The following is a 14,298-nucleotide window of genomic DNA, read 5'->3' on the forward strand; positions in this document are numbered from 1 at the left end:
ATAAGGATCACATCCTGAGGAATTGATACCGACTACGAAAATACATCTTCCGGTTGCCGATTTTAAAATTAAAATACAATAATACATGTTATCATAATCGGCAGTGATACTTTTAAATAAATAAAAAAACTGGTAAACCATTTCAGTTATAAACAGATGGAAATAAACAAATAATGTGGTAATGATGATATCTCTTCATAAATATGTTTATGTATCTGCTGATAACAGATTGTCACCCTGTGTTCTATCGAAATTAGAAAATGTGTTAAAAAAAATATAAATATTAAGCATACAAACAACCGAACTGAGGATGCATCCCAAATGGCAACATATAGTGCACTACATTTTGTTTTTAGCAGGAACTGTTCAAAAGTAATGCACTATGTAGGGAAAAAGGTTAGATTTGGGACAGAGCCATAGTGTGCTGCACATTTGTTTAAACAATCAGCCAGATCTGTCCAGTAATGATACCAGACATAGAGTGGGTGAGTGTGAGGAGTTCATTTGTACCTCCTGTTGGGTGCTCTCTCTGTTGAATTTGTGAATCAGAGATGGTGACTACAGATTCTCCAAGGGCAGATAAGGGTAAATCCAGATGAATCTGTCAGCAGCAGAACATATTCATTTAGATAGCAGTGGTTGAACTAAAAACAAAATGCTGGTCGAAGGTGCTCACGGACCATATTCACAAAGCGTCTCAGAGAAGGAGTTGTGCCTGTTAAATCATGATGATCAGCACCCTCCTACTAGATCAGCATCATCCTCCTAGATCAGCATCCTCCTCCTAGATCAGCATCCTCCTCCTAGATCAGCATCCTCCTGCTAGATCAGCATCCTCCTCCTAGATCAGCATCCTCCTGCTAGATCAGCATCCTCCTACTAGATCAGCATCCTCCTCCTAGATCAGCATCCTCCTCCTAGATCAGCATCCTCCTACTAGATCAGCATCATCCTACTAGATCAGCATCCTCCTACTAGATCAGCATCCTCCTCCTAGATCAGCATCCTCCTACTAGATCAGCATCCTCCTCCTAGATCAGCATCCTCCTACTAGATCAGCATCCTCCTCCTGGATCAGCATCATCCTACTAGATCAGCATCTTCCTACTATATCAGCATCCTCCTCCTAGATCAGCATCCTCCTCCTAGATCACCAACCTACTCCTAGATCAGCACTCCTACTAGATCAGCATCCTCCTCCTGGATCAGCATCATCCTACTAGATCAGCATCCTCCTACTATATCAGCATCCTCCTCCTAGATCAGCATCATCCTACTAGATCAGCATCCTCCTACTATATCAGCATCCTCCTCCTAGATCAGCATCCTCCTCCTAGATCACCAACCTACTCCTAGATCAGCACTCCTACTAGATCAGCACTCCTACTCGTAGAAATAGCACTGCTACCCTGAGACTCTTTGTGAATACGGGCCCTGGTTTGGTGATACTTACTGTTTGGATCAATGTTTTCACACAGTTCCGTCTTGGCCTCTCCGTTGGGCCTGTCACTGGTCTTGTGTGAGAGGCGTGTGGTCAGGGACGCGGCCGTCACCACCGCCTTGAAGCTCCTCTTCCTCTTCTGGACATTAAGCTCCGGATGGAAGATGATGACATAGACTTTAGGAATGTAAAGCATCCCCAAGGCCACCGAGGCACTAAGATTCATAGAGATACAGAGGGTGGTGGTCTGGATATATAGCTGGAGAGAGAGAGAGAGGAGGAGAGTTAGTGGTGGCACTAGAGGCACTGAGATTCATAGAGATACAGAGGGTGGTGGTCTGGATGTACAGCTGGAGAGAGAGAATACATTACCAAAACACTGGATGGAGGTGGTGGGGGGATTAGAACACAGAACTGTCAGAGAGAAGCATGGAGGTGGTGGGAGGATTAAAACACAGAACTGTCAGAGAGAAGCATGGAGGTGGTGGGAGGATTAAAACACAGAACTGTCAGAGAGAAGCATGGAGGTGGTGGGAGGATTAAAACACAGAACTGTCAGAGAGAAGCATGGAGGTGGTGGGAGGATTAGAACACAGAACTGTCAGAGAGAAGCATGGAGGTGGTGGGAGGATTAAAACACAGAACTGTCAGAGAGAAGCATGGAGGTGGTGGGAGGATTAGAACACAGAACTGTCAGAGAGAAGCATGGAGGTGGTGGGAGGATTAAAACACAGAACTGTCAGAGAGAAGCATGGAGGTGGTGGGAGGATTAAAACACAGAACTGTCAGAGAGAAGCATGGAGGTGGTGGGAGGATTAAAACACAGAACTGTCAGAGAGAAGCATGGAGGTGGTGGGAGGATTAGAACACAGAACTGTCAGAGAGAAGCATGGAGGTGGTGGGAGGATTAAAACACAGAACTGTCAGAGAGAAGCATGGAGGTGGTGGGAGGATTAAAACACAGAACTGTCAGAGAGAAGCATGGAGGTGGTGGGAGGATTAGAACACAGAACTGTCAGAGAGAAGCATGGAGGTGGTGGGAGGATTAGAACACAGAACTGTCAGAGTGAAGCATGGAGATGGTTAGTAAAGTAATTGCCTTTCCACGACACTTTAAACACAGACAATCTCTGCTAAACATACAACCAACATGTGTATCTATCTCTCTGTGACCACCGATAACGTTGACTACAAATACAAAGTTGGCAATGTCTTTACAATTGTTACAAATATGCTTCAAATGAAAACTGAGGTGACTGCATTAAAGACAAATAGAGTATACATAGGCCTTCCCAATATTGTGTCCCCCCCCCCCCCCCCCCCAAAGTGTCTAAAGCATTCCACAGGGATGCTGGCCCATGTTGACTCCAATGCTTCCCACAGTTGTGTCAAGTTGGCTGGATGCCCTTTTGGTGGTGGATCATTATTGATACACATACGGGAAACTGTTGAGCGTGAAAAACCCAGCAGCGTTGCAGTTCTTGACACACTCAAACTGCTGCGCCTGGCACCTACTACCATGCCACGTTCAAATACACTTAAATCCATGTCTCAAATATCTCACGGTTTAAAAATCCTTCTTTAACCTGTCTTTTCCCCTTCATCTACACTGACTGTAGTGGATTTAACAGGTAACTGTTCTGCCTGCAGTTATGGAACCCCTACCTGTCCCAGACCTGCTGTTTTCAACTCTTAATGATCGGCTATGAAAAGCCAACTGACATTTATTCCTGATTATTATTTGACCATGCTTGTCACTTATGAACATTTTTGAACATCTTGGCTCTCTCTAATTCTCTCCTTCTCTCTTTCTTTCTCTCTCTCGGAGGAACTGAACCCTAGGACCATACGTCAGGACTACTGGGCGTGATGACTCCTTGCTGTCCCCAGTCCACCTGGCCTTGCTGCTGTCCCAGTTTCAACTGTTCTGCCTGTGGTTATGGAACCCCTACCTGTCCCAGACCTGCTGTTTTCAACTCTTAATTATCGGCTATGAAAAGCCAACTGACATTTATTCCTGATTATTATTTGACCATGCTTGTCATTTATGAACATTTTGAACATCTTGGCCATGTTCTGTTATAATCTCCACCCGGCACAGCCAGAAGAGGACTGGCCACCCCTCATAGCCTGGTTCCTCTCTAGGTTTCTTCCTAGGTTTTGGCCTTTCTAGGGAGTTTTTCCTAGCCACCGTGCTTCTACACCTGCATTGCTTGCTGTTTGGGGTTTTAGGCTGGGTTTCTGTAAGGCACTTCGAGATATCAGCTGATGTACGAAGGGCTATATAAAATAAACTTGATTGATTGATTGATTGATCAGGTGACAACCAATAAGGGATCATAGCTTTTACCTGGATTCACCTGGATTCACCTGTCATGGAAAGAGCACTGTCCACTCAGTGTATATGAATCATAGTGAAATACATTTCTTGTTCAATGAATTGAGTTCTATTTTGCTAATTGCAGCCTAGCCTACTGTCATTTTGCCTTAATATACACTGCTCAAAAAAATAAAGGGAACACTTAAACAACACAATGTAACTCCAAGTCAATCACACTTCTGTGAAATCAAACTGTCCACTTAGGAAGCAACACTGATTGACAATAAATTTCACATGCTGTTGTGCAAATGGAATAGACAAAAGGTGGAAATTATAGGCAATTAGCAAGACACCCCCAATAAAGGAGTGATTCTGCAGGTGGTGACCACAGACCACTTCTCAGTTCCTATGCTTCCTGGCTGATGTTTTGGTCACTTTTGAATGCTGGCGGTGCTCTCACTCTAGTGGTAGCATGAAACGGAGTCTACAACCCACACAAGTGGCTCAGGTAGTGCAGCTCATCCAGGATGGCCCATCAATGCGAGCTGTGGCAAGAAGGTTTACTATGTCTGTCAGCGTAGTGTCCAGAGCATGGAGGCGCTACCAGGAGACAGGCCAGTACATCAGGAGACGTGGAGGAGGCCGTAGGAGGGCAACAACCCAGCAGCAGGACCGCTACCTCCGCCTTTGAGCAGGAGGTGCACTGCCAGAGCCCTGCAAAATGACCTCCAGCAGGCCACAAATGTGCATGTGTCAGCATATGGTCTCACAAGGGCTCTGAGGATCTCATCTCTGTACCTAATGGCAGTCAGGCTACCTCTGGCGAGCACATGGAGGGCTGTGCGGCCCCACAAAGAAATGCCACCCCACACCATGACTGACCCACCGCCAAACCGGTCATGCTGGAGGATGTTGCAGGCAGCAGAACGTTCTCCACGGCGTCTCCAGACTCTGTCACGTCTGTCACATGTGCTCATGTGCTCAGTGTGAACCTGCTTTCATCTGTGAAGAGCACAGGGCACCAGTGGCGAATTTGCCAATCTTGCTGTTCTCTGGCAAATGCCAAACGTCCTCTACGGTGTTGGGCTGTAAGCACAACCCCCACCTGTGGACGTCGGGCCCTCATACCACCCTCATGGAGTCTGTTTCTGACCGTTTGAGCAGACACATGCACATTTGTGGCCTGCTGGAGGTCATTTTGCTAGGTAGCCTAGTGGTTTAGAGCGTTGGACTAGTAACCGAAAGGTTGCAAGATTGAATCCCCGAGCTGACAAGGTACAATTCTGTCCGTTCTGCCCCCTGAACAAGGCAGTTAACCCACTGTTCCTAGACCAGTTAACCCACTGTTCCTAGACCAGTTAACCCACTGTTCCTAGACCAGTTAACCCACTGTTCCTAGACCAGTTAACCCACTGTTCCTAGACCAGTTAACCCACTGTTCCTAGACCAGTTAACCCACTGTTCCTAGACCTTCATTGAAAATAAGAATTTGTTCTTAACTGACTCGTCAATTAAAATAAAAAAATATAGTGTTAAGGTAAGATTTGAACGGAAAAAGCTGATCTGAGACCAGCGCTGCCTTTCTCGTCGATCTTCTTGTCGATCTGTCGGTACGGAGACGCTTGGTGAACATTAGCTCTGCGTGGTGTTTCAGGGGGAAACTCACGTTACACTTTCAGCCATTGTAGGAAACGATGATTCTCAGGAAACATAAAACCCATAACCGGATTCTAGTGCCAAGCAGAGACGCATCAGTTTCCAGACTCTGGTATGACGAGAGGATCTACAATAACTCCCAACCGTCCAATGAAGGCCACGAAACTACCCATAAGGCCACTGAGTTGGGTCCATAGAATTACAATTACTACAATATAATGACCACAATATAATTACCACAAGGAGCTACCTACCACAATTCCATGGGTGGAACAACTGCATAGTGAGAGATGTAGCATGGTGGGTGTGGCTAACTCCTTTTCACTATAAGTGTGTAACGTGTAGCGTGGTGGGTGTGGCTAACTCCTTTTCACTATAAGTGTGAAACGTGTAGCATGGTGGGTGTGGCTAACTCCTTTTCACTATAAGTGTGTAACGTGTAGCATGGTGGGTGTGGCTAACTCCTTTTCACTATAAGTGTGTAACGTGTAGTGTGGTGGGTGTGGCTAACTCCTTTTCACTATACGTGTGTAACGTGTAGCGTGGTGGGTGTGGCTAACTCCTTTTCACTATAAGTGTGTAACGTGTAGCATGGTGGGTGTGGCTAACTCCTTTTCACTATAAGTGTGTAACGTGTAGCATGGTGGGTGTGGCTAACTCCTTTTCACTATAAGTGTGTAACGTGTAGCGTGGTGGGTGTGGCTAACTCCTTTTCACTATAAATGTGTAACGTGTAGCATGGTGGGTGTGGCTAACTCCTTTTCACTATAAGTGTGTAACGTGTAGCATGGTGGGTGTGGCTAACTCCTTTTCACTATAAGTGTGTAACGTGTAGCGTGGCTCCCTGCAGTGCCAAAGCTGAATGTACAAGCATATTGACCAGGTCTATATAAGGATCCCTAGGGTCGGTCTCAGATTCATGGATATTCCTCCAAAATAGCATCCTATTCCCTAAATAGTGTAATACTTTTGACCAAGGCATTTCGGGTCTAAAGTAGTGCACTACATAGGGAACAGGGTGCCATTTGGGACAAAGCCCTTGGTTTTAGATTCATGGGCATTTCTGTTTTCCTTGCACCTCACAGCACCACATCTCCAGAGTGAGAATGGCGCAGGAAGTCACAGGTTGAATCACACTGAGAAGATAACAGTTGTGGAAATCGGAGCCCAGAGGGTCTGCAGGGGGAACATCTCAGTACTATCTGCACATGATGCCATGTACATTCCAAATGGTACTTTAGTTTGGCAGAGTGCAAATCAGAGGAAATGAAAACAGGAAGCTGATGACACATAAAGGAGAGGGATGATCTGAACTTTCAAATCAATACCTGGAATTTAAAAGGCCTACTGAGAGACTAGACCTATAGAGACTGGACCTATAGAGACCTATAGAGACTAGACATATAGAGACTAGACCTATAGAGAGTAGACATATAGAGACTAGACATATAGAGGCAAGACCTATAGAGACCAGACCTATAGAGACATTTAGAGACCAGAGCTATAGAGACCTAAAGAGACCAGACATATAGAGACCAGACCAATAGTGACCAGACCTATAGAGACCTGTAGAGACCTATAGAGATCTATAGAGACCAGACCTATGTAGACCTATAGAGACCAGCCCAATATAGACCTATAGACCAGACCTATAGAGACTAGACCTAGAGAGACCAGACCTATAGAGACTAGACCTAGAGAGACCAGACCTAGAGAGACCAGACCTAGAGAGACCAGACCTAGAGAGATATTTAGAGACCAGATCTATAGAGACCTAAAGAGACCAGACCTATAGAGACCTAAAGAGACCAGCCCGAGAGACCAGACCTATAGAGACCTGTAGAGACCTATAGAGATCTAAAGAGACCAGACCTATAGAGAACATACCTATAGAGACCAGACGTATAGAGACCAGAGCAATAGAGACCTATAGAGACCTATTTAGACCAGACCTATATAGACTAGACCTAGAGAGACCAGACCTATAGAGACTAGACCTAGAGAGACCAGACCTAGAGAGACCAGACCTAGAGAGATATTTAGAGACCAGACCTAGAGAGACCAGACCTAGAGAGATATTTAGAGACCAGATCTATAGAGACCTAAAGAGACTAGACCTATAGAGACCTAAAGAGACCAGCCCGAGAGACCAGACCTATAGAGACCAGACCTAAAAAGACAAGACTTATAGAGACATATAGAGACCCTATAGAGACCAATATAGATATATAGAGCCCTGACCTATAGAGACCAGACCTATAGAGACATTTAGAGACCAGACCTATAGAGACTTGACCTATAGAGACTAGACCTATAGAGATCTATAGAGGCCAGACCTATAGAGACCAGACCTATAGCGACTAAACCTATAGAAACCAGATCAATAGAGACTAGACCTATAGAGACCAGACCTATAGAGACCAGACTAATAGAGACCAGACGTATAGAGACCAGACCTATAGAGACCTATAGAGACCTATAGAGACCAGACCTATAAAGACCAGACCTATAGAGACCAGACATATAGAGACCAGACCTATAGAGACCTATAGAGACCAGACCTATAGAGACCAGACCTACAAAGAAGAACTTCTACCAATGACTACAAATTACAAAGAGAAAGGGCATTATCAAAGGCAACATTTCAACTTAGTAGACCGTACCTAAAGAGACCAGACCAATAGAGACCAGACCTATAGAGACCGGACCTATAGAGACCGGACCTATAGAGACCGGACCTTTAGAGACCAGACCTATAGAGACCAGACCTATGGAGACCAGACCAATAGAGACCAGACCAATAGAGACCAGACCTATAGAGACCAGAACTATAGAGACCTATAGAGACCAGAACAATAGAGACCAGACCTGTAGGGACCTATAGAGACCAACCTATAGAGACCAGACCTATAGAGAACAGACATATAGAGACCAGACCTATAGAGACCTATTGAGGCCAGATGTATAGAGACCAAACCTATAGAGAACAGACCTATAGAGACCAGACCTATAGAGACCGGACCTATAGAGACCAGACCTATAGAGACATATAGAGACCAAACCTATAGAGACCTATTGAGGCCAGATCTATAGAGACCAAACCTATAGAGACCAGACCTATAGAGACCTATAGAGACCAGACCTATAGAGACCAGACCTATAGGGACCTATAGAGACCAGACCTATAGGGACCTATAGAGACCAGACCTATAGAGACCAGACCTTTAGAGACCAGACGTACAGAGACTAGACCTATAGAGACCTATTGAGGCCAGATCTATAGAGACCAAATCCATAGTGAACAGACCTACAGAGACCATACCTTTAGAGACCCAACCTATAGAGACCAGACCTATACAGACCAGCCCAATAATGACCTATAGAGACCAGACCTATAGAGATCTAAAGAGACCAGACCTATAGAGAACATACCTATAGAGACCAGACCTATAAAGACCAGACCTATAGAGACCAGACCTATAGAGACCAGACCTATAGAGACCAGACGTATAGAGACCAGACCTATAGAGACCTATAGAGACCTATTTAGACTAGACATATAGAGACCTAAAGAGAACAGACATATAGAAACCAGACCTATAGAGACCAGACCTATAGACACCTATAGAGACCTATAGAGACCAGACCTATAAAGACCAGACCTATAGAGACCAGACCTATAGAGACCAGACTAATAGAGACCAGACGTATAGAGACCAGACCTATAGAGACCTATAGAGACCTATAGAGACCAGACCTATAAAGACCAGACCTATAGAGACCAGACCTATAGAGACCAGACATATAGAGACCAGACCTATAGAGACCTATAGAGACCAGACCTATAGAGACCAGACCTATAGACACCTATAGCGACCTATAGAGACCAGACCTATAAAGACCAGACCTATAGAGACCAGACCTATAGAGACCAGAACTATAGAGACCAGACGTATAGAGACCAGACCTATAGAGACCTATAGAGACCTATATAGACCAGACCTATAGAGACTAGACCTATAGAGACCTAAAGAGAACAGACCTATAGAGACCAGACCTATAGAGACCAGACCTATAGAGACCTATAGAGACCAGACCTATAGAGACCAGACCTATAGAGACCTATAGAGACCAGACCTATAGAGACCAGACCTATAGAGACCAGACCAGTAGAGACCAGACCAATAGAGACCAGACCAATAGAGACCAGACCTATAGAGACCAGACTAAGGCACTGCATCTCAGTGCTAGAGGCATCACTACAAACCCTGGTTCGATTCCAGGCTGTATCACAACCGACTGTGATTGGGAGTCCCATAGGGCGCCGTACAATTGGCCCAGTGTCATCCGGGTTTGGCTGGGGTAGACCGTCATTGTAAATAAGAATTTGTTCTTAAGTTAAATAAAGGTTTTAACAAAAAAATCAGCTCATTGTAATTGAAGAATCCATAGAATTAAACCAATTCTGGGAAAATTGAAAACAAACAAAACAAAAAATTATCTATCCAAATCTTTTTGGCTCTATAACAATCTTTTTGGCTCTATAACAAAGAATAAACTACAAAAACATATACATGATCAAATACAAATTTTAGAATCAACTATTAAAGACCACCAGAACCCGCTGGATTCTCCAATTACCTGGAATGAACTACAGGACAAAATAAAAACCCTCCAACCCAAAATGGCCTGTGGTGTTGATGGTATCCTTAATGAAATTATAAAATATACAGACAACAAATTCCATTTGGCTCTACTAAAACTCTTTAACATTCTCCTCAGCTCTGGCATCTTCCCCAATATTTGGAACCAAGAACTGATCACCCTAATCCACAAAAGTGGAAACAAATTTGACCCCATAAACTACCGAGGGATATGCGTCAACAGCAACCTTGGGAAAATCCTCTGCATTATCATTAACAGCAGACTCGTATATTTCCTTAGGGAAAACAATGTACTGAGCAAATGTCAAATTGGCTATTTACCATATTACCATTCGACAGACCACGTATTCACCCTGCACACCCTAATTGACAAACAAACAAACCAAAACAAAGGCAAAGTCTTCTCATGCTTTGTTGATTTCAAAAAAGCTTTTGACTCAATTTGGCATGAGGGTCTGCCATACATATGGATGGAAAGTGGTGTTGGGGGTAAAACATACAACATTATAAAATCCATGTACACAAACAAATGTGCGGTTAAAATTGGGCGAAAACATTTCTTTCCACAGGGCCGTGGGGTGAGACCAGGAATCAGCTTGAGCCCCACCCATCTACACTATCAAAAGGAAAATGAAATTAGACATACCAATTAGGATCTGGCTAAAAATACTTGATTCAGTTATAGAACACAGTGCCCTTTATGGTTGTGAGGTTTGGAGTCCATTCACCAACCAATAATTCACAAAATGGGACAAACACCAAATTGTGACTCTGCATGAAGAATTCGGCAAAAATGTCCTCCGTGTACAACATAAAACACCAAATAATACCTGCAGAGCAGAATTAGGCCGATACCCGCTAATTATCAAAACCCAGAAAAGAGAAGATAAATTCTACAACCACCTAAAAGGAAGCGATTCCCAAACCTTCCATAACAAAGCCATCACCTACAGAGAGATGAACCTGGAGAAGAGTCCCCTAAGCAAGCTGGTCCTGGGGCTCTGTTCACAAACACAAACAGACCCCCCTGAGCCATCACCTACAGAGAGATGAACCTGGAGAAGAATCCCCTAAGCAAGCTGGTCCTGGGGCTCTGTTCACAAACACAAACAGACCCCACAGAGCCATCACCTACAGAGAGATGAACCTGGAGAAGAGTCCCCTAAGCAAGCTGGTCCTGGTGCTCTGTTCACAAACACAATCAGACCCCACAGAGCCATCACCTACAGAGAGATGAAACTGGAGAAGAGTCCCCTAAGCAAGCTGGTCCTGGGGCTCTGTTCACAAACACAAACACACCCCACAGAGCCCCAGGACAACAGCACAATTAGACCCAAACAAATCATGAGAAAACAAAAAGATAATTACTTGCACATCGTTACAACCCCCTATATTGCCATAATACGACATTTGAAATGTCTCTACTCCTTTGGAACTTTTGTGAGTGTAACGTTTACTGTTAATTTTCTATTGTTTATTTCACTTTTATTTATCTTCTATTTCACTTGCTTTGGAAAGGTAAACAAATGTTTCCCATCCCAATAAAGCCCTTAAATTGAATTTGTGAGAGATGGAAGTAGTGGGCTGCCTGTGGCTGTGGAGATGAGAGTGTGTGAGAGAGAGAGAGAAGGCAGGGACCCAGAATTTATCAGATAAATTGGAAATACAGACATTGTCATCCTACAAGAAACATGATATAGAGGAGATGGGCCCACTAGTGACCCTCTAGGCTACAGAGAGCTGGTAGTCCCACCAAACTACCAGGTGTGAAACAGGGAAGAGACTCAGGGGATATGCTAATTTGGTATAGAGCAGACCTAACCCAGTCTATTAAATTAGACAGAACAGAACATTTTACATCAGGCTATAAATTAATAAGGAAATGATCTCAACAGAAAGAAAAAAAATCATAATTTGTGCTACCTATACCCCCCCCCAATAGAATCCCCATACTTTAACGATGACAGCTTCTTCTCCATCCAAGAGGGGGAGATCAACAATTTCCAGGCTCAGAGACATGTACTAGTCTGTGGCAACCTAACGCCAAGCATACTTCCAAAATTGTGGCAAAATGGCTTAAGGACAACAAAGTCAAGGTATTGGAGTGGCCATCACAAAGCCCTCAAATCAAATCAAAGTGTATTTGTCACGTGCACCGAATACAACAGGTGTAGTAGAACTTACAGTGACATGCTGAATACAACAGGTGTAGATCTTACAGTGACATGCTGAATACAACAGGTGTAGTAGACCTTACAGTGAAATGCTGAATACAACAGGTGTAGTAGACCTTACAGTGAAATGCTGAATACAACAGGTGTAGTAGACCTCACAGTGAAATGCTGAATACAACAGGTGTAGTAGACCTTACAGTGAAATGCTGAATACAACAGGTGTAGTAGACCTTACAGTGAAATGCTGAATACAACAGGTGTAGTAGACCTCACAGTGAAATGCTGAATACAACAGGTGTAATAGACCTTACAGTGAAATGCTGAATACAACAAGTGTAGTAGACCTTACAGTGAAATGCTGAATACAACAAGTGTAGACCTCACATTGAAATGCTGAATACAACAGGTGTAGTAGACCTCACAGTGAAATGCTGAATACAATAGGTGCAGTAGACCTTACAGTGAAATGCTGAATACAACAGGTGTAGTAGACCTTACAGTGAAATGCTGAATACAACAGGTGTATTAGACCTTACAGTGAAATGCTGAATACAACAGGTGTAGTAGACCTTACGGTGAAATGCTGAACACAACAGGTGTAGTAGACCTTACAGTGAAATGCTGAATACAACAGGTGTAGTAGACCTTACAGTGAAATGCTGAATACAACAGGTGTAGTAGACCTTACAGTGAAATGCTGAATACAACAGGTGTGGTAGACCTTACGGTGAAATGCTGAATACAACAGGTGTAGTAGACCTTACAGTGAAATGCTGAATACAACAGGTGTAGTAGACCTTACAGTGAAATGCTGAATACAACAGGTGTAGTAGACCTTACAGTGAAATGCTGAATACAACAGGTGTAGTAGACCTTACAGTGAAATGCTGAATACAACAGGTGTAGTAGACCTTACAGTGAAATGGTTACTTACAGGCTCTAACAAACTATGGAAAAAAGGGTATTAGGTGAACAATAGATAATTAGAGAAATAAAAACAACAGTAAAAAGCCTGTGAAAAATAAAGGGCTATATACAGTAGAGAGGCTATATACAGTAGAGAGGCTATATACAGTAGAGAGGCTATATACAGTAGAGAGGCTATATACGGTAGAGAGGCTATATACAGTAGAGAGGCTATATACAGTAGAGAGCCTATATACAGTAGAGAGGCTATATACAGTAGAGGGGCTATATACAGTAGAGAGGCTATATACAGTAGAGAGGCTATATATAGTAGTGAGGCTATATACAGTAGTGAGGCTATATACAGTAGAGAGGCTAAATACAGTAGAGAGGCTATATACGGTGGAGAGGCTATATACAGTAGAGAGGCTATGTAGAGAGGCTATATACAGTAGAGAGGCTATATACAGTAGTGAGGCTATATACAGTATAGAGGCTATATACAGTAGAGAGGCTACATACAGTAGAGAGGCTATATACGGTGGAGAGGCTATATACGGTAGAGAGGCTATATACGGTAGAGAGGCTATATACAGTAGAGAGGCTATATACAGTAGAGAGGCTATATACAGTAGAGAGGCTATATACAGTAGAGGGGCTATATACAGTAGAGGGGCTATATACAGTAGAGAGGCTATATACAGTAGAGAGGCTATATACGGTAGAGAGGCTATATACGGTAGAGAGGCTATATACGGTAGAGAGGCTATATACGGTAGAGAGGCTATATACGGTAGAGAGGCTATATACGGTAGAGAGGCTATATACAGTGGAGAGGCTATATACAGTAGAGAGGCTATATACAGTAGAGAGGCTATATACAATAGAGAGGCTATATACAGTAGAGGCTATATACAGTAGAGAGGTTATATACAATAGAGAGGCTATATACAGTAGAGGCTATATACAGTAGACAGGCTACATACAGTAGAGATGGCCTTCCTCTGACATCGCCTGGTGTAGAGGTCCTGGAGGGCAGGCAGCTTAGCCCCAGTGATGTACTGGGCCAGTCATACTACCCTCTGTAGTGCCTTGTAGTCGGAGGCCGAGCAATTGCCTTACCAGGCTGTTATGCAA

The 14,298-nt window shown here is 43.7% G+C and overlaps 1 protein-coding gene across 1 annotated transcript in view; it reads right to left on the minus strand.

Annotated features, from left to right (window-relative positions):
- Positions 1–14,298, minus strand: part of LOC129851375 (metabotropic glutamate receptor 7-like) — a 446,516-nt gene that overhangs the window by 38,819 nt on the left and 393,399 nt on the right. Inside the window, exon 10 of the mRNA XM_055917878.1 lies at positions 1,454–1,700. Coding sequence (XP_055773853.1) covers positions 1,454–1,700 — 247 coding nt within the window. The remainder of the gene's footprint in view (positions 1–1,453; positions 1,701–14,298) is intronic.

This window comes from Salvelinus fontinalis, chromosome 3, assembly GCF_029448725.1.
Source record: "Salvelinus fontinalis isolate EN_2023a chromosome 3, ASM2944872v1, whole genome shotgun sequence".
In the NCBI taxonomy this organism is placed as follows: domain Eukaryota; kingdom Metazoa; phylum Chordata; class Actinopteri; order Salmoniformes; family Salmonidae; genus Salvelinus; species Salvelinus fontinalis.